Source organism: Pelophylax lessonae, assembly GCF_965119305.1.
Source record: "Pelophylax lessonae genome assembly, chromosome: 5".
Classification (NCBI taxonomy): Eukaryota; Metazoa; Chordata; class Amphibia; order Anura; family Ranidae; genus Pelophylax; species Pelophylax lessonae.
In genome coordinates, this window is record NC_138772.1 from 271562342 (window position 1) to 271587862 (window position 25521).

The following is a 25521-nucleotide window of genomic DNA, read 5'->3' on the forward strand; positions in this document are numbered from 1 at the left end:
GTATGCTCTCCATTCTTACACAGGGGAGAATGACAGGCGGCTGTGTTTACATTAGCCGCCTGCCTTTCTCCCGCTGTAACGGACAATCGCGAGTGCCCGGTGGACATCGGGTCTGCCGGGCACACGCGCGGGGGGGGGGGGGGGTCCGTAAACAAGCGGACTGAGAGGACTGCCGAAACAGCCCACCCCAAGTACTAGGTGGGGCTCCCCCAAAGGGAGACCCCATGAGAGAGGGCGAACTAAGCCAGAAGGCCATATCCGCCCCCTCCAAAGACTTTCAAGGTAGACCCGAGGACCTACTCATCATGAAAAAAGTGAGAAAGAAAGGAGTGACAAACCACAAAAAAAAAAAAAAAAAAAAAACACACGGGCACACAGGTGGGGAAAGGGAAGTAGGGGAAGTGGAGAAAGTGCATGGTGTCAAGGTGCGAAACCTTGACAGGCCCTTCGGCCAGGAATAAAAAATTCCTCTGGTCCCAGCCAAAAGGCCCGTCCCTAGAGGCAGGTGCGAAAAAATTGTGTGTGGTGCAGTGACCAAGGTGCCAAAAAACTCAAGGTGAGCTCCCCCACCAGAGAGAATTATGGCACCCCTGGGCTGCCACCTCAGGGGCACATACACCACAGACTTCTTTCGGTCCCGACCTTCGGCATCAGAACTTAGACAACTTATTGAGAGCCTGCCTTTAACTGGGGACAAGCCTTTTGCAAGGCCAGATTCAATCCAGGAGGAAGGGCCCTCCCACCACCATTCCTTACCAACCCAGGAGCAGTACTAATCGGCTGGGACTACCAGCTTTCTCGCTCCCTTCAAACTGATAAGAACAGATCCCATTCAAATCAGGAGGTGATGGACCCTTCTAGGTTTCTCTGACAGGACTTACTCCCGGCCCCCAGTTACACCCAGGCGCTCCGGTTTTCAGTCCCTGCCGATACTAACCTTCCAGGCCCATACCACTGATAATAACAGATACTACACTTGATCTTAGCCAAAAGGCTGAGAAGCGATCCTTTAATGACAATTATCTGCCGGTACTCACAGTAAGAGGAAGAACGTCCGTGGTTGGGTCAAGAGCTTAGCAGCAGGCGGCCGGTGTGTTGAGGCTGAGCGCAGCTCCAGAAGAAACCACCATCCACACATGCGCCACCCACCCTATGCTGTGACTGGACAGGCACAAGTCAGCCCCCGCCATATTCGCCCAATCACAGGTAGCATGCCGGCCATCCTGAGCCTGAAGATGGCGGCTGGAGCAGGGAGACACCGTTAGGGAAAATAAAGGTCAGAGCCTCCCCCACTGGCTGGGACAAGTCCCGGCGGAGTAAGTTAGCCGGGACAAGGTCCTATTTGGCAGGACTGTCCCGGCCGAAATGGGATAGGCCTATTTTCGGCTGCCGAAATTTTGGTGCACCACTAGTAAAAATGGTTTTCTGCAAAAAAAACCTGGTTGATCCTGCTGTTCTCTATCTCCCCGTTCTTTCTGTGACCGCACTGCAGTTGGGGATTTTGCAGAGCAATGTTGGAAAATTATATATATATATATATATATATATATATATATATATATATATATATATATATATATATATATATATATATAATGTTGGCAATACTATATATAGCAATATATCGATTAGGAATAGTGTTGGGCAAGCGGTTCGGGCCGAGCATAATTCCGGCCCGAACATCGCCCGTTCGAATTTGCAGGGTGAGGGCTGTTTGCCCACTGAGTGCCTCGCAATAAACTGCACATTGCACAGTGCATTCTAAGCCCTGATTGGGCAACATTTTTACCAGCCACGGCTATCTTCAAGGGTTAGTTCACCTTTACAGAAAGATCTGTAAGTGGATCTTACACTGGACCCGCCCCCCCCCATGGTGCTTTGAGACTTCGAGTCGCTGCTTCGCCAGTCCGTAGATTTGAAATCCCTGTGGCTTAATCTCCTATAGGTACTTCTCAGCACGTACGGATAGAACGCATTTTAATTGGTCAGCGCTGACCAATCAGAGCCAGCCTAGCTTGTCCGGTCAGAAGTTTACCACCAGGCACAGACGAGGTAGCTCCTGCCGAAATCCTGATATGCCGGAACGCGGGCCAGTCACCTGCCCACTGGAGGGTGCGGGGGGTCCAACACAGACTCCATCCTCTTGGGACTCGCCGGAAGGGGTGGGATGATGTCGCCTATGGCTCGCGACGGAAGTCCACAGATAGAGGAGACAACAGACATGACAAATGGCGCATGACCTCTAGTTGATAGCATTTGCTGCCTGTATGTACATCTGCCGATATTACATACTGTATATGCACCGCTCTCATAATCCGCCCATATAATATTTTTTATTTTAACTCCATTTTTATCATATTGATTACAGTATCCATACAAGTATTTTGCCCATTTAATTAGTTCATTACTGTTTATTAATATTTTTTATTTTTACTTTTTAAATACTAATCAATTTATTTTATAGCAACTATATGGAATATTAACACGTTATGTTGGGGTCCAGCACTTGGGCATCGCTAGCCTTCCGCTGTTGGGATTAGTCCTACTATACTGAAATCCCCTCCTTTTTTTGTCATGTCTGTTGTCTCCTATATATGGGGACACAGCTTTGGACTTCCGCCATGAGCCAGAGGTGACATCATCTGCCCCTTCCGGGGAGTCCCGAGAGGATGGAGTCTGTCAGGTGTTGGTCACCCACACCCTAAGAGTGGGCAAAAGACTGGCCCGCATTCCGGGATATCAGCGTTTGCTGCTTGTCTGGATCACACCACGGCAAAGTGGCCTTGTCTGTGTCTGGTGGAGAACGTCCAGTCCCTGTACTTCTGGTCTATAGATGGCCCTGTACATCCAGCTTCACTGGCGCTCCAGGGGATGCCGTTTGTGTTCCAGCGACCGTTTTTGTTGCCTGGACACAGCTAATAGAAAGTCACTATCCACCTTAATGCTAAGTGTATCCTAACCGCTATTAAAATGAAAAACCTATAGTCAATTTGTGGACCCATAGTATGTGATCTTATGTATACTTTATTCATTTAATATAATTTTCCACTTTTTTTAAATATGGAGGAATTTTTTTCTCCCTGCCCTTTTTGGGGCGTGCAGTTACTTAATGTTGACTCCCCTATTTAAGCACTTGCCTTGAGGTGTCTTGAATAACCTAGCTTTGAGGAAAGAGGTACGCCCCTGAAACGCGCCAGATTCACTCGATGTGAACGGCACATGTGTGTACGTACAGCTTAGCATGGTGTGGTCCTTTGGCTAATTGTCAGTTGCACTTTGTGAGTACCCATTTTTATCCTTTTGAATATACAAATAAATGTAGTTTTGTAATGTACCAGGTGCTTGTGCCTTCCTTGTTTTTTAGTATCAATTTGGATTACTCCGAGGAGGGCTGCATCTGCCCAAACCGGAGCTTGCCATTGTTCATTCTGCAACAGAGGACCTCTAAATGCTGGAAGTGACTTATCTTTTCTGTAACCAATAACTTGCATACAAGACTTCAAAACGGGGACTTTTGATTTTACAAGTGCGGGTCCCATAGACTTTAATAGAGATCACAGCTTGGCTCTAACTCTAATTATAAAAAGAGTACTTCGATTTTTTTTTTTTTAGTAAAATAATTACAGTGCCATTATCCACATAGAGAAGGAAAAGGGATATTGTGAATTAAACAGTGTGTGTTTAGCATCACTTAGCTACTGCAACAGGCTAACAAGAGAAAAACATTGATGGGATCTGTGTCCACAAACTCCAAAAAAAAAAAATTCTACCAACATAAATTAGGGAGCACCGTTTTGAAAACTATAAAAAAAAATCAATTTCAAAGTGCTCTGTCCAAAAAATATATGTTTATCTATTAAGATAAAACTAAATAATTCACATGAGCAAATACATAAGCAGCGTTATAAAAAAACTCATTACTTATATGAATCGATAAACAAAAAGTGCAACATATAAAGTGTAGAAAAGTCCACAAAGGTGCAACAAAATGTCCAAATAAAGTGCAAACATTAGTGCTAAAGATATAATTCTTGACAATCTCCTCTCGAAGTGTAGAAAATGTTAGAATACACCACCACACGAAAGTGTTCCCGAAGCCTCTTCACCACAAATCATTAACAGGGCTTTGTACCAGCTATTCGGATTCCACAAGGTGATCCAAAACTGCAGCCAAATATGTCACGATGCAACAAAAATAGGACTCCTAAGGCAAATGCACTCCAAAGAGGGGATGTAAATGCATCAGGAGGACCAAATAGTGTAGTATTTTACCAAAATAATTTAATTCACTTACACAAGGCAAGATCTTAAACCGAGTGTAGTTAAAAAATAGCCACCATGTCCAAGCTTTAACCAGGCTTGCGGTATGACTTAGTGAGGCCCCTCTCATTGCGTTTCTACGTAATAAGTATTGCCTGGGGAACTGCGCCTCGGTTCAAAAGATTTAAGTGCTTGTGAGCTAGAGAGACATATTGGATATATACGCTTGATGCTCTATCTTCAGACAGCCTCAATGAGGAAATAATTATTCATACAGTGCTATAAACCACTAACATTTATAGGTAAATTCCCACTTGTAAAATGGCCTTGACCACCCCTGGTCATGTGTATACTGAGCCCTACTTATTTACTGTATTTATCCTGTTGGCGCAATATAGCATATAGCCCATTACCTTATTATTTTTTTTTTACAAAATATAAAGGCGTCTCTGTTCTTCCCATACCATGTTTTTTTCCTGCATTTTTGCATCTTTGCTATTCCCCATTTCAATTCCTTTTTTCTTTTCTAACCACACAGCATAAGGCAGGGCTTGACAAATTTTCCTGAAAGCTAGAAGCCAGCTAAAAAAGTTAGAAGCCAGTTTTTTTTTTTAAACAACCAAGCTTTATTTAATAAAACGGATACTAAATTTACACATAAATACGAATAGAACCCCACTCTCCTCTATAGCGCAATTGAATGGAAACAGACTGTCTGTCTCTTTCCATCTGATGCCATCTGATCCGATCCACGGGATGGATAGAAAATAGAACCACCATCCGTCTGTTTTTGGCAGACAGGATCAGATGGCGGCAGATTACTGCGCCATAGAGGAGAATGCCACAAAGTATCCAGCTTACAATACACGCCAAACAGCACAGAGACAAGCCTCAAAACTGGCACAAAGTCATTTGGAGTGATGAGACCAAAATTGAGCTTTTTGGCCACAACCATAAACGCTACATTTGGAGAGGAGTCAACAAAGCTATGATGAAAGGTTCACAATTCCTACTGTGAAACACGGAGGTGGATCGCTGATGTTTTGGGGATGTGTGAGCTACAGAGGCATAGGAAATTAGGTCAGAATTGATGGCAAGATAAATGCAGTATGTTATCACAAAATACTGGAGGAAAATTTGCATTCATCAGCCTGGAAGCTGCGCATAAGACGTACATGACCATTCCAACATGACAATGATCCTAAACACAAGGCCAAGTCGACCCGTCATTGGCTACAGCAGAATAAAGTGAAGGTTCTGGAGTGGCCATCTCAGTCTCCTGACCTCAATATCATTGAGCCACTCTGGGGAGATCTCAAACGTGCAGTTCATGCAAGACAGCCCAAGAATTTATAGGAACTGGAGGCTTTTTTTCCAGGAAGAATGGGCAGCTTTACCATGTAAGAAGATAAAGAGCCTCATCCACAAATACCACAAAAGACTTCAAGCTGTCATTGATGTTAAAGAGGGCAATACACGGTTTTGAGAACTGGGGTATGTAAACTTTTGATCAGGGTCATTGGGGTAGTTTCTGTTGTAATTATGATTTAAAAAGTAAAAACAGTTGACTGATAATAAATGGCTTTAGCAAAACACTAACCATGGGTGAAAGAAAAGTTTTTGTGTTATCATTCATATTCTCTGAAAAATGGCAAAGAAATCATAAATTCTGCCAGGATATGTAATTGTATGAGCACAACTGAAATGTACTATATTGGGTGTCTCCTTTTAGTGGGCAGCAGGGCTTTGAATTGCATGGTACTGTTATGCTGACGTATCTAGTCTTCCACCCAACTCCTGCACATAAAATACCACCATTAACATGGCCATCCCCACGGCCTGATGAAGGAGCATGCCTGCTCTGAACGTCTGCCACACCCACCGCTCCCAGCGCCTGACATGATTGCAGCCTCCACAGGACTGTCCAGGAAGTGCTAGAAACCACCAGCCCGGAGAATAAGCCTGAAAAAAAAGATGCAGGTGTTCTTTTTCTTGTGGAGGTGTTCCTATCACCAGGATAACCCAGTAGTGTAGTTCCATAGTGTTTGGCCCCTGGAAGACATAGGTTATTGCTGGGGATTGCTGCATACATTTCAGAAGGCCAAATGCAAAAAGCCCACTGCCCCTGCAAAGACAATTGTAGCGCTGGAAAGGTGCAGCAAACATTAATCCCGTACTCTAGAAATTACATCACAAATGCCTACAGTGAAAGTAAAAACTGCCCCGGACAGGAATAAAGAACAGTTGTGGAAACCATTCTTTCACCCCTGTCCTAAGCAGCAGATACAGTTTTTTTACAGTTTATACAGTCTACTCAACACCAGTGGGGTGAATTATCAGTACATATCTAAATTTGGAGGTCTGGTGTGACAAGATAACTAATGGTCATGGCGATGAATATCTGGATCAGGTATGAAACAAGTAGTGGGATGGTCAAGCAGTAAATATCTGACACTAAGGAGCACTGATCTGCTGTGCTTTGGCTTCAGCGTAGGTGTAATACAATGTGTTTTCTTGTAGGTTTTCTTGACTTATTAGGACCTGTGGTTTTGGGAAAGCACACCTAGCCTGCATGAAAACAGTGGGTACACTGCAAAGCACCCATGCTCTGGCCAAAGCATATCAAGGGTAGTGTAAAAGCGCCCTAAGCTAAACTGAGCTAGCTCAGTATCTGCAGGGGTAAAGACAAGGCCTGAGCTATGCCACTGCATAGTGTTTAACCTCCTAGAAGCCAAAACCCAAAATCAAAGCATGATTGCTTTGAGAAATACATATTTTTAATAAAATATACCCAATTTAAATGGTGTTCATCTCCATGAAGATGAGCTTTCATTTAGTTTTTCATCTACTTAAGCCACAATAGTGTTTCCTTGCTGGGGGTAAGGACAACACAAATTTAGCAGTCAATGACAATCTACTCACCTTGCAAGCACCAAGCTGCCAACTCCACTGCAGTTTCATATGGACATTTCAATCTACACATTAAAAGAAAAAAGCCCCCATTATATTGAGTATCAAGACTATCTGGAATAGAAAAATATTTTATAAACCACATTCTAAAAAGCATACATTGTCTAAGGTGTTCATTTGTGCATATATTTGTATATACAGTACTGTGCAAATGTTTTCGGCAGGTGTGAAAAAATGCTGTGAATGAAGAATGCTTTCAGAAATAGTGTTAAGTTTGTTTTAATGGTTTAGTTCAGAAATCGTGTAAGCCCCGGTTCACACTAGGGCGACCTGTGAGGCGACCTGGTCGCCTCACAGGTCGCCTCCCATAGGAAAGCTGCGGACCCGTTCTAATAGGAGCGACACAAGTCGCTCCGACCTAGAAAAAGGGTCCGGAGCTTCTTTGGGGCGACCAGGAGGCGACCGCCATAGACTTCAATGTTATGAAGTCCGTGGCGGCCGCTCCGAGGTCGCGGCGCGCTGCTCGCACCACGATCTCGGAGGTCGCCCCTGAAAGTAGCGTCGCTCCTATGTGAACCGGCGCTTAATAGTTTATTTTTTATCAACAAAACGGAAAGTAAATAAACAGAAGAGAAATCCAAGTCAAATCAATATTCGGTGTGACTACCATTTGCTTTCAAACCAGCAGAAATTCTTCTAGGTGCACTTGCACATTGTTTTTAAAGGAACTCGGCAGGTAGGTTGTTCCAAACATCTTGGAGAACTAACCAAAGATCTTATGTGGATGTACCCCTCCTCAAATCCGTCTGTTCCTTCATGTAATGCCAGACAGAATCGATGATGACGCCAAGATCCTTGTCCTTTATGCTGAAGATCGTTCTTAATGACATTGGCTGTATGTTTAAGTTTGTTGTCCTGCTGCAGAATAAATTTGGGGCCAATCACAAGCCTCCCCCGATGGGTATGGCACTGACAGGCTGACCCCCCCACCCCTTCAACCTCTGCAGCAATGCTGGCAGCACTCATACGTCTATTAGACAAAGACAACCTCTGGATAGGACGCTGAGCATGTGCACTCAACTTCTTTGGTCGACCATTGAGAGGCCTGTTCTCAGTGGAGACTGTCCTGTTAAACTGCTGTATGGTCTTAGCCACCATGCTGCAGCTCAGTTTCAGGGTCTTGGTAATCTTATAGCCTACGCCATATTTATGTAGAGCAATCATTCTTTTTTTCAGATCCTCAGAGAGTTCTTTGCCATGAGGTGCCATGTTGAACTTCCAGTGACCAGTAAGAGTGAGAGCGATAACACAAAATTTAACGCACCTGCTCCACCATTCACACCCAAGACCTTGTAACACTAACGAGTCACATGACACCAGGGAGGGAAAATGGCTAATTGGCCCAATTTGGACATTTTTACTTAGGGGTGTACTCACTTTTGCTGCCAGCTGTTTAGACATAAATGGCTGTGTGTTGAGTTATTTTGAGGGGACAGCAAATTTACACTGTTAAACAAGCTGTACACTCACCACCTTACATTGTAGCAAAGTGTGATTTCTTCAGTTTTGTCACATGGAAAGATTTGTGAGGGTGTTGTCACTTTTGTGAAATACTGTAAATATATATAAAAAAAAAAATTATATATACACACACACACACACACACACACACACACACACACACACACACACACACACACACACACACACGTATACACACACATTTTAATTTTCCTTTAAATTAGCATCCGTATCAATTAGTGTCAGAGTGTTTTAGGTAGGGAAAAAAAAAAAGCGAAATGTGCAGTATTCTGGTTTGTACTACACGTACAAACAACAACTGACACACACATGCAGTATTTGCAGCTCAAATTTTTTTTTACTATTTTGGGCCAGTTTTCCTTAACAAAAAAAATAAAAAATCAGGAGTGATCTATAACTATCTACTACCAAATGAAAGTCCAATTTGTGCAAGTAGTTGTGATGATATGTACAGTTTTACTAACACGTCAAAATTGCAAAAATGTGCTTAGGCATTGCAATAAGATTTGTTTTACCCTTAGGCGTGAAGGGATTAATGTTATTTATAAAGAACGATCCTGAGGATGTCCAGTCTCAAGATTTTAGGGCTAGGGGATAAAAATTTGTGGAGAGTTGGTGTTGGGCTACTTGGAAGCATAAAAAAAAAAAATAAATATATACAGGACAAGCAAATGGGAAAGGAAAAGAAGAGAAGAGAAGCAAAAAGATTTTTGTCTTACCGTAAAATCCTTTTCTCTGATGTTCATTGACGGACACAGCTTCATATATTTATTGACCATTGGGTTATGCTGCTCTTCCTATGAGTAGGACACTAGGCGGAAAAGGGTTAACAAAAGTTAACAAGACTTTGACTACCATGGGCACTCCCAGGAAGTATTCTCCCACTTCCTACTCTAGGATGTCAGTTTTGTAACAAGCGTTGTCAAAAGATTACATAACCCAACTCCATGGAGGGGTGGGTGCTGTGTCCCTCAGTGAACATCAGAGAAAAAGACAAAAATCCAGTTTTCTATTGCGTTCATTGACGGGCACAGCTTCATATCTTAATTGACCGTTGGGGAGTCCCAAAGCAGTGTCATCATGAGGGGTGGGCACACAGCAAACGGTTAACAAAAAAATGGCTAACAGAAAAAAATTGCTAACTAGGCAATAAAGAGCCCAACCAGAAACAACTGGGGCTCACCAACCGGAAACAAAACAAAAAAACTTCCACAACAGAGGCCTGCAAAACTTTGCGCCCGAAAGCAGCATCCGCAGATGCCAGGATGTCCACCTTGTAAAACTTGATGAACGTATATGCACAGACGACCAGGTGGCCGCCTTGCACACCTGGACCACCGACGCCTGATGACGGAAGGCCCAGGAGGCACTTCGCGCCCTTGTAGAATGCGTCTTGACAGGGAAAGGAGGGACCTGACCCTTAGTGGAATAGGCCTGCACCATCGTCTGCCTGATCTACTTGGAAATAGTCGCAGCAGACAAACCATCCGTAAGTACAAATAGGGAATCCGATTTAAGAATTGTTTCAGTTGTTGCCAGGTACACCCTGATGGCACAAACCACATCCAAGGAATGGAAGGCAATTTCTCTGGCTGCAAGGGCACTCCTTGTGCCCCCTTGATGATTGACATATGCCACGGTCGTGGGGTTGTCCGACTGAATCCTTACTGGACACCCTTGTAGACGATTCGTCCAGTGGGACAGAAAGTCTAATCGCCCATTTTTCCAGGATGTTGATCGGCAGAGTGGACTCCTCGCGAGTCCAAACCCCCTGGGCCAAAGTCTGCCCAGGGTACCTGCCCACCCGGACAAACTGGCATCCGTGGAGATCACCATCCAGTATAGGGGAAAGAGGGATTTTTCCAGACGAAGCGCTGAAAAGTGGAGACACCACAAAAAAGCGCCCCTCGTATCCTGGGTCAACCTGATCAGATTGTCCAGGGAACAAAGATTTCGGTCCCATTTTGCCAGGATCTCCCTTTGCAGAGGTCTTGTGTGAAACTTAGCAAACAGGGTTCATACACATTTTCACCAATAAAATTCCATGACTTTTCCATGACTTCACATAAATATTCATGACCTAATGTTTCATGAAATGTCTACATGTTAAATAAGAAGAAAAATCCATGTCACACCCAGCATATTTTTACTAAAATAAACGACAATCTTTTTAGTGTACAGTACCTCTGCAGTTAGGGTTTCATTTCTGGATACACTTGTTTTACAGTGGATGAGATGGAAGCACCGCTGCCGCAGCTGGGAGCCGGTGTCACTTCAGGCGCACGGGTGAAAAAGCCAGCGATCGGATTGGAAGCTGTCAAGCACGCAGCTGCAGACTGGTGCTTTGCCCCTTTAGCGTGGCTAGACAGCGCTGCCTCTCCCATGTTCGAAATGTCAAACGTTTTACGACACACACTGTACATTTAGCGGACATGATACAGGAGAAGGTCAGAGGCTGCGGACATGATACAGGACAAGGTCAGAGGCTGCGGACATGATACAGGAGAAGGTCAGAGGCTGCGGACATGATACAGGACAAGGTCAGAGGCTGCGGACATGATACAGGAGGTGGTCAGAGGCTGCGGACATGATACAGGAGGTGGTCAGAGGCTGCGGACATGATACAGGAGGTGGTCAGAGGCTGCGGACATGATACAGGAGGTGGTCAGAGGCTGCGGACATGATACAGGAGGTGGTCAGAGGCTGCGGACATGATGCAGGAAGTGGTCAGAGGCTGCAGACATGATACAGGAGGTGGTCAGAGGCTGCGGACATGATACAAGAGAAGGTCAGAGGCTGCGGACATGATACAGGAGGTGGTCAGAGGCTGCGGACATGATACAGGAGGTGGTCAGAGGCTGCAAGAATGATACAGGAGTTGGTCAGAGGCTGCAAGAATGATACAGGAGGTGGACCGAAACGGTTACCACCCCCTTCCGCGTCATCATCATGTTCATGCGGCCGGCCCGCCCTCCAGTGACGCTTCTGCTGCCTCATGGGTTGATAATCTCCCGGCTGTTACTGCTGCTGCTAGCCAGTCACAGTGTCTCCAGGCAAACCGCGGCCGGCCCTCCCCGCTGCCTGATTGGGTCATCTCTTCGGCTGCTGCTGGCCAATGACAGCACACGAATACCGCGGACCCGGAAGGACGCTAATACAGCGAAATGTAAATACAGTATGTGCCAATATAATTATCATAAAATAATTAAGCACCCCGGTCCCCGCCGCTCCCCCCGCTCCTCCACAGTAATTGAATTCCATGACTTTTCCAAAACCTAGTGTGCTTCCTAATTTTCCATGACCTTTCCAGGCCTGGAAAGTGTCATCTAAAATTTCCAAAACTTTTCAAGGATTTCCAGGACCGTACGAACCCTGAAACAACCGCCCCAAAAGTGGAAACCATCGACCCCAGCACTTGCATGCAAGTCCTGAGAGATGACTAGCGGTTGGACAACAGCAGCTAAATTGCATGCTGCAGCTTTTGCAGTTTCTCCTACAGTAGAAACACTTGAACTGAGACCGAATCCAGAATAAATCCCAGATAATCCAACCTGTTGGAAGGAGTCAGAGTTGGTTTCTGAAAATTCAGCATCCAGCCGAACTCTTGTAAAGTTCGCACAGTGATTTTCAGATCATTCTGTAAGACGGAACGCAATCCTGCTCGCAGAAGAAGGTCGTCCATATACCCAGTACCACAATTCCTCTCTGTTCGAGTAAGACAAGTACCGGGGCCAACACCTTAGTGAATACCCGAGGAGCTGATGAGAGACCAGAGGGTAATGCCACAAATTGATAATGCCCTTTTCCCACTGCAAAGCGAAGGAAGCGTTAATGTCCACCATATATTGGAATATGGAGATAGATGTCCTTGATGTCGATGGAGGACAAAAAAAATCCCCCTGCTGAAGGGAAGCTACTACTGTGCGAATGGACTCCATTTTGAATTTTTAAACTTTCACAAAGCAGTTCAAGGCCTTAAGGTCCAAAATTGGACGAACCTTGCCCTCTTTTCTGGGAACAGTGAAAAGGTTTGAAAACCCCTGAAAGCATTCCATTTCTGGAACTGGCACGATGACCCCCTGCAAGAGCAGATCTTGCACTACTCCCATTAGTCCCTGCAACTGATCCAGGGACAGGTGTAAATTGGAAGGGAAGAACCTTGCCAGAGGCAAGGGCCGAAACTCGATCTTGTAACTGGATCGGATCAATTTGTGAACCCATTTGTCTTGGATGAGGGAGTCCAACTATCTGGAAAGAAGCAAAGATGTCCCCCCCACCCCTTGAATGGGTGAGGGCATTCCTTCAGGCCGAAGAGGACTTGTCTGCGGAGCCAGAGGGCCCTGCTTTTGACTTACCAACCCAGGGTCTCTTGAACCCCCCCGAGAATGCTCGGGAGGGTTTTGAACCCGTGTCCTGGGTCGGATGAAAGGGCCGCTTGTGGGCTAAGAATACCAGACCACGTTTGCGCAGAAGCTCTCTACCCCTTGTGCTCCGCGGAAGCAGTGTACACTTACCACCAGTGAAACCTTTAATGATCTCTTCCATTGAAGCTCTGAACAGACAACCCCCAACAAATGGGATATCAGTCAGCACCTTCTTGGAAGCTTGGTCTGCAGATCAACACTTTAGCCGAAGCAGGCGACAGAGGGTAACCGCAGTCAGATGTCCTGCAGGCCAATGGGGCCGCATCCAGGGAGGCATTACAGATATATTGCAACCCAGCTCAGGAGGATGTTGACCCCCTTTCCAAATCCTGGCGCAGGATTCTAGCTGATTCTGAGAGACCAAGGTAATGGCGAACACGGGCCTCAAAATGGAACCTATCACAGTGAAAAGATGGTGGAGAAGAACCTCAGCCTTCCTGTCCGCAGGATCTTTAAAAGATGAAGCGTCCTCTACCAGTAGCAAGGTGGTCTTATTCAGCCAGGAAACTTGCAAATATACCACCGGTGGAACCGTCAGTTTCTTAATAAGGGACTCCTCAAAGGGGCACCTCCGAGCAAAACGCTTAGGTTTCCCAACCATGCATTTCGGGGAACTCTATTGACTGGTGACAATCCCATCAAAATAGGTGGGAAAGGGAAAAACCTTAAGTACCTTTTTGACGGTTTGCGGGAACCAAACTGTATTGGCGTGGCCAATGCAGCACTAGTAGTATCCTCCAGTTGCATGTAAGCAGACCCCTTGGGGTTGCTGGCGTCCACGGCAGCCACTTCATCCTCATAATCTGGGGACCCAGAGGGGGCAGGTGAGGGCTGTGGGCGCTTCTTTCCCTGTCTTTTCAGCAGGGCTAGATCCACTTTTGATACCAGCGGCTGCAGGACCGCCGTCATGGCCGCCAGGTCAGCTGTAGATTCGGAGGGTCCCGTGGCCTCAGAGTGGACCCGGTGGTGACAGATGCTCTGAAGGTTCTATTGAAAATGCCTGGTATCACAAGATCAAAAAAAAAAAAAAACAATGTGGCCCACCATTTAAGTATGGCACTACATGTCCCAGCTAATGGTACAGCAGGAAGGAGGGGGTCCCATACACCCCCGAAGACTCACCACACTGTCACAGAGTGAGTCAACAGCATTAGTCAGCCTGTTCCATGCCGAACTGTGAGGAAATTGGAACAGCCATGTCACCACTAAAGGCCCCCCGCTGCTCCTCTGTCTACAGGAAAATGGCCGCCAATAGGCTTCTATGGATTCCTCTAGAAACATGGGCGCCAAATGCAGCAAAGAAGGGCTATGATGAAATGGCAGCGCCACGCGGTGGGAGTGCGGCACACTAGACCCCAGGGCCTATTACAAATGTGTTAGTCAGCAAGGAGAGCTTTACTAGGGACCTTCCACCTGGCCAAAAAAATTGTGCAATTTATTGTGGGATCCGCCACATTGCGTTCTCAGCCCCTACCAGCCAAAGCTCCCCATACACAGTCCTCACCCCATTACTGCCATTTTTTTTTTTTTTTGTAAATGGGGTTCCAGAGGGGTCGGCAGGTCAAAAGAGGTACCGACCACCTCAGAATGGGCCCGCTTCCACCCAAATTTTCCCAGAGGAGAAAAAAAAGGGAACAAGTTACTCACCATACCTTTGGAGACCATGCGGGCACCACTCCAGGCAGAACACCTTACATAGTTAGTGAGGTTGAAAAAAGACATCAGCCCATCCAGTTCAACCTATGATGTGTGTGTGTGTGTGTTTGCTGTTAACCATACATTGTATACCCCTGTATGTTGTGGTCTTTAAGGTGCCCATCTAATAGTTTTTTAAAACTATCGATGCTCCCTGCTGATATGACTGTTTGCGGAAGAGAATTCCACATCCTTACTGCTCTGACAGTAAAGAACCCCCTATGTACTTTAAGGTTAAACCGCCTTTCCTCTAGTTTTAGTGAGTGGCCACGTGTCTTATTGTATTCCCTTTCTCTGAATAGCTTGTTCCTTATGCTAGCGTTGCCAGTACAGTATTTGTACATTGATATCATATCCCCCCTCAATCATCTATTCTCCAGAGAGAATAAGTTCAGTGCTTGTAGTCTTTCCTCATAGCTGATGTCCTCCATTCCCCTAATTATTTTTGTTGCCCTTCTCTGGACTCTTGCCAGTTCCAGCACATCCTTCCTGAGGACCGGTGCCCAGAACTGGACAGCATACTCCAGATGTGGCCGGACCAGAGTCTCTGTAGAGTGGGAGAATAATCTCTATTTCTGGAGTGAATCCCCTTTTTTATACATCCCAGTATTCTGTTGGCTTTGCTTGCAGCGGCTTGGCATTGCATGCCACTTCCAAGCCTGTTGTCCACCAGTACCCGCATGTCCTTTTCCATCTTAGATTCACCCAGAGGTTCCCCCCCTAGTGAGTAGCTTGCTTTCTGGTTTCTGGCACCAAAGTGCATTACTTTACATTTTTCAACATTAAACCTCATCTGCCATGTAGTTGCCCACCCCCTTATTTTGTTCAGGTCCGTTTGTAAGGTTTCCACATCCTGCATAGAAGATATTGGCATGCTTAGTTTAGTATCATCCGCAAATACTGAGATTGTACTAGATATCCCCTCCTCTAGATCATTTATGAATAAATTAAACAGGATTGGCCCCAGGACAGAACCCTGGGGGACCCTACTTTTCACACCCGCCCAATCCAAGTACTCCCCATTAATCACCACCCTTTGCAACATCCCCTGGAGCCAGTTCTCTATCCAGATACTCACCTTATGGTCCATACCTACCTTCCTTAGTTTGAACAGTAAGCGTTTGTGGGGAACGGTGTCAAAGGCCTTTGCAAAGTCCAGATACACCACATCCACAGGCTTACCTTTATCTAGGTGGCAGCTCACTTCATCATAGAAGGTTAATAGATTGGTTTGGCAAGAACCATTTTTCATGAATCCATGCTGATTACTACTAATAATACCATTTTCATTACTAAAGTCTTGTATTTGGTCCCTTAACATCCCCTCCAAAATCTTGCAGACTACTGATGTTAGGCTGACAGGCCTATAGTTACCCGGGATATGAGAAAACAATGTATATGGTTTGCCAAATAATGTCTAGTTGCCTCCATCCCTTTTTATATATGGAACAACAGAAAGAAGGGTATGGGACTTTGGTTGAGGTCAACTGGACATGAGAGTTTATTCAATAAATACGTCATGTTAAAAAAAAAAAAAAAACAATGTTACATAAGCAACAGCCAGAGATGACACACACAGTAGATAAAACCATACATAATGAATCCAAAATAAATACAATATTTCTAGGACCAAAAATGGATCACTCAAGAATATAATGAATACAATATGACATCAATTGTAGTGTGCTCACAATCTTTTACATATATAACAATTTTATGAAACATCTGAGTAGTTATAGGCTTGACGCGTTTCATGGACCTCCGTCCATTCATCAGGAGCTTGAATGTAGGTTATATGTCTAAAAATAAGAATATGTTTTTTTGTAAATGTACTTATAAAAATATGAACTATAATGGGGGATAAGCTGGAATAAACACTACCTTAAAGCGGAGACCTAATCGATTTTGTGCCCATCCGCTTGCTTTGCTTCACCTGAAAAGGAATTGGATAGTTAGGATTATTATTTATTTTTTTTTACTTACCTTGTAATAGTAGAAAGAAATACTCACCTTTTTTCACTTCCTCACTCTGTGGCCGCGGCCCGCGCAGTCACTTCCGGTTTGCAATGATTCCTGGGAGCTGAATGTCATCGCTCCCAGGAATCAATGCGACGGCACCGGCGAGGGGCCGAGAGGGGCCGGTGAAAGCGCATTCTGGGAGAAGAAGACGCGGAAGAGGACGCAGAAGAGGATCGCGCAGGCTTCAGCTGCCCACAACAGAGATGGCAACGCTGTGGAAGAAATTTTTATAAGTGAGTATTTCTTCTTGCAGGTAAGTGCAAACCGGGACAGATCAGAGGCTAGCCATTGTGAAATGTACTAGCCCTGACTGTCCCGGGGGTATGTTCATTGAAAAAATGTTTCTGTGCCCGGAACTCCGCTTTAAGCAGTGTCATAGCTTCACGAGCAATCCAGTGTAGAGAGGAGAGGCTAAAGTCGATCCAGGGGATGCCTAACCCGGGGCTGAGGCATGGATCAAATCCAGCACAACGGGGCAACAGATAGGAGAGGACCCCAGACAGGGTAGAAGACAGATTGAGAAATTCCAAGGGTGTAACTCCAGGAGGTGATGGTGAAAGCATATGGGAACCAAAAGCAGTCTGAAAGTGTATATTATCATTGAATAAATATACTGAGAAAAACAATTTTGAAATACATATAAATAAAAAAGTGTATATAATCAGATGTATAGGCCAAGGGGCAGTGCCTACAGAGAGACCACCAAGAAGAATGTATCCGTAGGAGATAACCAATGAAGTGTGCATGAAGGAGATATTAGTGAAGTCTAAGATGGATCGGAAAAAGAAAAAAGATAGGCTAGGAGTGAGAGAAGAAGGAGAAGAAAAAAAGGGGGGGGGGACACCCCCTAAGGGGGGGGGGGGTTCCTTGAATGAGGGTGAGGATAAGTGTATGAAAGGGTGACCAAAGCGAAACGTGCACTAATCAAATCTGTGACAGTTATAGCCTGTCTCTGCGGCAGTATCCGGGAGGGGGGGGGGGCGGAGTGTCACGCCTTCCATCGGCGCCATGCTGGGTATGCATGGTACGTGACGCTTTATGGCGTCATGTTACCATGGCAACCCTTCCCCCTTCGTCCTACGTCAGGGGCGGTCTCTGTCCCTACCTATACCCGGTCTGACTGACCGGATGTGGGAGTTACATTGGCCGCCTATTTATACTGGCGTCAGCATGGCGCTGGCGTGTGATCACTCCTGCACTTTGGGACATACGGCTTGCATTGGATCAAGGTCTACCTTCATTGGGACTTTTCATCTTCTGGTTTCTCCAGGAATATTTCATTACTTAGCCTTATTGCTTCCACTTATCATGCACATTTATCTATCACTATGTCACAGATTTGATTAGTGCACGTTTTGCTTTGGTCACCCTTTCATGCACTTATCCTCACCCCCATTCCAGGACCCCCCCCCCTTAAGGGGTGTCCCTTCCCCCCCCTTTTTTTTCTTCTCCTTCTCTCACTCCAAGTCTATCTTTTTTCTTTTTCCAATCCATCTTAAACTTCACTAATTTGGAATTTCTCAATCTGTCTTCTACCCTGTCTGGGGTCCTCTCCTATCTGTTGCCCCGTTGTGCTGGATGTGATCCATGCCTCAGCCCTGGGTTAGGCATCCCCTGGATCGACTTTTGCCTCTCCTCTCTACACTGGATTGCTCGTGAAGCTCTGACACTGCCTAAGGTAGTGTTTATTCCAGCTTATCCCCCATTATAGTTCATATTTTTATAAGTACATTTACAAAAACCCATATTCTTATTTTTAGACATACAGTGGGGATCGAAAGTTTGGGCACCCCAGGTAAAAATTTGAATTAATGTGCATAAAGAATTACAGAAAACAAAAAAATGGCGTCTGCAAAAGTTTGGACACCCTGCAGAATTTATAGCACGCACTGCCCCTTTGCAAGGCTGAGACCTGCCAGTGTCATGGATTGTTCTCAATCATCTTCTGGGAAGACCAAGTGATGTCAATCTCAAAGGTTTTAAATTCCCAGACTCATCTGACCTTGCCCCAACAATCAGCGCCATGGGATCTTCTAAGCAGTTGTCTAGAAAACTGAAAAGCTAGAGAAGGCTATAAGAAGATAGCAAAGCGTTTTCAGATGTCAATATCCTCTGTTCGGAATGTAATTAAGAAATGGCAGTCATCAGGAACAGTGGAAGTTAAAGCAAGATCTGGAAGACCAAGAAAAATATCAGACATAACAGCTCGCAGGATTGTGTGAAAAACAATTCAAAACCCACGTTTGACTGCACGATCCCTCCAGAAAGATCTGGCAGACACTGGAGTTGTGGTACACTATCCACTATAAAGAGAGATATTTGTACAAATATGGTCTTCATGGAAGAGTCATCAGAAGAATGCAAATGAACATACAGACAAGCCTGATGCAATTTGGAAACAAGTTCTGTGGACCAATGAGGTTAAAATTGAACTTTTTGGCCGGAATGAGCAAAGATACGTTTGGAGAAGAAGGGGCACAGAATTTAATGAAAAGAACCTCTGTCCAACTGTTAAGCATGGGGGTGGATCAATCATGCTTTGGGGTTATATTGCAGCCAGTGGCACAGGGAACATCTCCTGAGTAGAAGGAAAAATGGATTCAATAAAATTTCAGCAAATTTTGGATGGTAACTTGATGCCATCTGTGAAAAAGCTGAAGTTAAAGAGAGGATGGCTTCTACAAATGGACAATGATCCTAAACACACCGCGAAATCCACGGGGGAATACATCAAGAGGCGTAAACTGAAGGTTTTGCCATGGCCTTCACAATCTCCTGACCTCAACATAATTGAAAATCTATGGATAGACCTTAAAAGAGCAGTGCGTGACATACAGCCCAGAAATCTCAAAGAACTGGAAGACTTTTGTAAGGAAGAATGGGCAAAGATACCTCAAACAAGAATTGAAAGACTCATGGCTGGCTACAAAGAGCATTTACAAGCTGTGATATTTGCCAAAGGGGGCAGTACAAGATATTAACTCTGCAGGGTGCCCAAACTTTTGCAGACACCATTTTTTTGTTTTCTGTTATTTTGAAAGTGTAAATGATGGAAATAAAATCTAACTTTTGTTGCCATATTATAAGAATGTCTAATCTGTAATTTGATGCATTTTGGAGGTTTTTCCATCTTTTCTTGGCTTCTTTATGCACATTAATACAAATTTTTACCTGGGGTGCCCAAACTTTCGATCCCCACTGTATAACCTACATTCAAGCTCCTGATGAATGGACGGAGGTCCATGAAACGCGTCGAGCCTATAACTACTCAGATGTTTCATAAAATTGTTATATATGTAAAAGATTGTGAGCACACTACAATTGATGTCATATTGTATTCATGATATGCTTGAGTGATCCATTTTTGGTGCTAGAAATATTTGTATTTATTTTTGATTCATTATGTATGGTTTTATCTACTGTGTGTGTCCTCTCTGGCTGTTGCTTATGCAACATTGTTTTTTTTTTTTACATGATGTATTTATTGAATAAACTCTCATGTCCAGTTGACCTCAACCAAAGTCCCATACCCTTCTTTTTGTTTTTCCAGTTACCCGGGATATATCTCTGCCCTTTTTTAAATATTGGTACCACGTTGGCTTTTTTCCAATCAGCTGGCACCATACCCGCCTGTAATCTATCCTTAAAAATCATGAATAATGGTCTGGCAATCACCTGGCTGAGCTCTTTAAGAACCCTCGGGTGCAAGCCATCCGGTCCCGTTGATTTATTTATGTTAAGTTTCTCTAGTTTAGTTCTAAGTCTATATTCTGTTAGCCATGGCGGTACTTTCTGAGGTGTATTATTTAGTTTGGCCTTACAAGCTGGGTTAGTGTAGCCCCCCAATTCTTTTGTGAAGACTGAAGAGAAGAAATTATTTAAACACTACTGCCTATTCCCTGTCCTCTGTGGCCAAATCTCCCTTGTCGTCTTTTATGGGACCAATGTGTTCTGGCCTCGCTTTCTTACTATTTATATACTTAAATAATTTTTTCGGGTTTTTTTTACTCTCTTCCGCTATATGTCTCTCATGTTCTATTTTAGCCACCCTGATTTCGTCTTAATATTTCTTATTACACTCTTTGTAATGCCTGAATGCTGCCAATGACCCCTCAGTCTTGTATTTTTTGAAGGCCTTTTCTTTAGCATTAATATGCATTTTTAAGTTGGAGTTTAGCCACCCAGGGTTTAGTTTTGCTCTTTTAAATTTATTTTCCTTCGGAATGCACTGGTCAATCCCTTCGTTTAGTATGCTCTTGAAGCACTCCCATTTTTACTCCGTGTTCTTTCATCTTGGTATTGGGGAGCTGCGGGCCCCCGTCCGTCCTTGCAAGGTTTTCCAATCGCCGCCCAGCCCCCATCCAGTGGGGCTATGTCACGGCCGACTGAGCGCAGAGCTACAGTCTGCATGTGTTCGCTTGACAGACTGGGGGGACCTTAAGGTTCTAGAATATCCAGTGCATCACCCAGTCTGGCAGTTGATTGCAGTTCTCACAGGAACAGCTTGATTGTAGAAGGAAAAAAAATCAAAAATGAAAAAATTTTGTTTAAAACTGAGAAAAAATGCCAGGACCAGAGATTTCAGCAGGGAGCTAGGTCCTTACTCCTACTAGGCAAAAAAAAAAAAAAAGCTGACGTCCTAGAGCAGGAAGTGGGAGTATACCCCCTGGGGCCGCCCATGGGTGTAGTCAAAGTCCTAACTTTTGTTAACCCTTTTCCGCCAAGTTTCCTACTCCTAGGAAGAGCAGCATAACCCAACGGTTAATGAAGATATGAAGCTGTGGTAGTCAATGAACAAAAGTGAAATTAGTTTTTTTTTTAAAATCGGTAATTTACTTTTGCTAATCTGAAAAAGAAGAAAAAAAAACATATTTGTGAATAACTTTCCAAAGCTTTGAACCAGAATCCTACATTTTTCAATAAAAAACAGGTGGATGACCGCACTACAATAAAATTAGTCAGTTTTAATAAATCAATAGAATACAGGGTGGCAGGAGAGATCAGACTACTCTTTTGCTGTGATGTATTGTTCTATGGATTTGCAAAAAAGAGTGGTTTTATTTGAGTGCGGTCATCCACCTATGCCTCAGTGACAAGCTGGACCGCCACCCCATTGTATGGACAGGGTATGTGGACCTGGTACACATTCATGGTTTAGTTTAAATTTAGTGTTCTAAATGAGAAATTATAGAAAAAAGTATACTCCTAATCTATAGTAAAGATAATGTAAAAAAAAAAAAAAAAAGAATTTGAATTTTTGTCTTTCCGTAAAAATTTTTTGGGAGTACATTAAACTGCACAAGACATAGTTTTGGTACATTAAGTTATACCAGGGTTTCTCCAGTTTCTTTTTACAGTCATGGCATACTAAAAAACGGAATTTTTGTAAAATCTTACCTGTAAAATTCCTTTCTCTGAGTCCTCCGACAGTCGCCGCCTCCTCTAAGTCATCACTATGGGTATTGTCCACCTATCCGTAGGAATAGCTAGGCATATAGACTTAGTCAAAAGACAAAAGGCATTAGCATATACACACCCACGGGGGCTGTCCCATCTGGTCAATACCCCCCCTGCATCACCACTCCCAACTCAGTTTGGTAGCATAGCAGTAGGTAATAAGAACCCCAAAAGAGGAGCGGGGGCGGCGACTGTCGGAGGACTCAGAGAAAGGAATTTTACAGGTAAGATTTTACAAAAATTCAGTTTTCTCTTACGTCCTCCGACAGTCGCCGCCTCCTCTAAGTCATCACTATGGGGATGTCCCAAAGCAGTATAGACATGAGGGGTGGGAGACGCAACCGTAGAAAAGGCAACGCAGTACCCATATCAGAGAAAGGAATCTTACATGCACCGTAAGAACTAACTGGGCAACAGAAAAAAACAATGCTCAACAGGAGCAACAGCCCAGGAAAGCAAATGCCAACAGCCAGGGACCCAGAGAAAAATTCAAGGGTCCATCATGGCACCGCCGCACTGAGAACTTTGCGGCCAAAAGAAGCATCAGCTGATGCCAGAACGTCTACTTTGTAGAACTTGGAAAATGTGTGCACCGATGACCAAGTCGCCGCCTTGCACACCTGGGTCACCGAGGCCCGCACAGACTTCAGATAGACCTTGATCGCCCTGACAACATCCAAGGAGTGCAAAGCAATCTCCTTAGGATGCTTAGGCTTTATACAAAGCGAAGGCGAGACAATTTCCTCATTAAGGTGGAAATCAGTGATCACCTTGGGAAGAAAGGACGGGGGTGTTCTCAACACCACCTTATCCTTGTGAATTATCAAGTAAGGGGAGCGGCAAGACAACGCCGCCAGCTCCGACACTCTGCGAGCCGAAGTGATCGCCACAAGAAAGGCAACCTTTTTCGACAGCAGAGGAAACGAAATCTCCCTGATATTTTCAAAAGGAGCACGCTGCAATGCGGACAGGACCAAGTTCAAGTCCCATGGAGGTAAAGGCTCCTTCCCAGGAGGAGCCAAATGTGCGCACCAAGGAATGAGACGCCACAGGGCGTTGGAAAAGGACCGCCAGTGCTGACACCTGGCCCTTTATAGTTGCCAGCGCGCGGCGCTGATCCACATCAGACTGGAGGAAAGCCAAGATTCTCGACACCGAGTAAGAACGAGGGGAGAACCCCCTGGACTCACACCAGGCGAAATAGGCTTTCCAGGTACGGTAATAGATCTTACCAGAGGAAGATTTCCTAGCCTTGATCAGGGTAGGGATAACCTCAGAAGATAGACCCTTGTCCTTCAAGACCTGGGTCTCAACAGCCAGGCCGTTAAAGCCAGCGACTGCAAAGCAGTATGGAAGATCGGACCTTGAGACAGGAGATCTTCCCGCAGAGGCAGACGCCACGGAGGCACCACTGCCAGGTGAACGACGTCGGCGTACCAAGACCGGCGAGGCCAGTCTGGCGCCACCAGAATCACCATGTGCGGTTCCGAGACCAATCTGCGAAGGAACTGGGATAGTAACTGAATCGGAGGAAAGGCGTACATCAGACGATACTGATGCCAAGGGGCCACCAACGCATCCGAGGCGTCCGCCAACTGATCGCGCGTTCTTGCCACAAACCTTTCCACCTTTTGATTTAGCCGGGATGCGAACAGATCCACGTCTGGGGATTCCCCCACTTCGCACACAGCAACCGAAAGACCTCCGGGTGTAGGGACCATTCCCCCTGGTCCAGGGTCTGCCGGCTCAGATAGTCGGCCTGCCAATTTTCCACACCCGGAATGTGAACTGCCGAGATCGCCGGGACATGAGTCTCGGCCCAAGACAGGATGTCGGTCACCTCCCGGGCTGCTCGAGCACTCCTGGTGCCCCCCTGGTGGTTGATGTAAGCCACCGCGGTAGCATTGTCCGTCTGTACGCGAACAGGCAGGCCCTGGAGACGGTCCCACCACAGGAAGAGACAGAGTTTTATCGCTCGTAGATCCAGCACATTTATCGGGAGGGAGGATTCCTCCTCCGACCAAGTGCCCTGGGCAGATAGGGTGCCCAGGACTCCACCCCAGCCCGACAGGCTGGCATCTGTGGTAACCACTGTCCACACCAATGGGCGGAAGGACTTGCCTTCCGCCACCGACGGGGACTAGATCCACCACAGAAGAGCCAATATGGTCCGGCGACTCAAGGAGACCTCCAGATCCAAGGACGGAGGAAGTCTGTCCCACCAGGCCAGGATCTCCGTCTGGAGAGCCCGTGTGTGGAACTGGGCAAAGGGAATTGCCTCGAAGGCCGACACCATCAAACCCAGGCCCCGCATGCAGGCCCTGAGTGACGAGGACGGATTGTCCCTGAGGGATTGGATTTCGTCCCGCAAAGTCCGGAGCTTGTCCTCCGGCAAGAATACCTTTGCCTGAGCAGAGTCCAGAACCATTCCCAGATAGGGAAGGCGAAGCGATGGAGTCAACGCTGATTTTTGAACGTTGATGGTCCATCCGAACTCCTGGAGCGTCTGTACCGTGATGGACAGATCACGCACAAGGTCCTGACTGGCACGCGATCTCAGAAGCAGATCGTCCAGGTACCCCAGGACCGCAATGCCCTGGGCCCGCAGCAGGCCCAGAACCGGTGCCAACACCTTGGTAAACACCCTGGGTGCCGAAGCAAAACCGAACGGTAACGCCACAAACTGGTAGTGGTTCTCCGCGATAGCGAACCGAAGGTACCGCTGATGACCCTCGAAAATGGGGATGTGCAGGTATGCATCCTTCAGATCTATCGAAGCCAGGAATTCTCCTGGACTCAAGGAGGCCACAACCGAACGGAGAGACTCCATTCGAAACTTCCGAACACGCACAAAGCGGTTCAGCGCTTTTAGGTCCAGAATAGGAAGCACTTTGCCCTCCTTCCTGGGCACAGTGAACAGATTCGAATAAAACCCCCGAAACCTGTCCCGATGAGGCACCGGGACAATCACCCCCTGAGCAAGCATGTCCTGCACCGCTTGATGCAAGTCCTGCAGACGCTCCGGAAGCAGCTGGAGATTGGAGGGAAAGAATCTGTCCGCCGGCCTGGAAAGGAATTCGATCTTGTAACCTGATCGTACGATTTCCTGGACCCACCTGTCCGAAATCCGGAGCAGCCAAGGTTGGAGGAAACCGCGCAAACGTCCCCCCACCCCAGAAATGGGTGAGGGCGCCCCTTCAGGCAGAGGCGGACT

At 45.7% G+C, this 25521-nt stretch overlaps 1 protein-coding gene across 2 annotated transcripts in view; it reads right to left on the bottom strand.

The window, feature by feature from the left end:
- The window catches only part of EPB41L4B (erythrocyte membrane protein band 4.1 like 4B), an 839761-nt gene that overhangs the window by 550107 nt on the left and 264133 nt on the right, over positions 1-25521 (bottom strand). For both annotated transcript variants that reach the window (XM_082258285.1, XM_082258286.1), the window contains exon 6: positions 7183-7235. In XM_082258285.1, coding sequence (XP_082114411.1) covers positions 7183-7235 — 53 coding nt within the window. The remainder of the gene's footprint in view (positions 1-7182; positions 7236-25521) is intronic.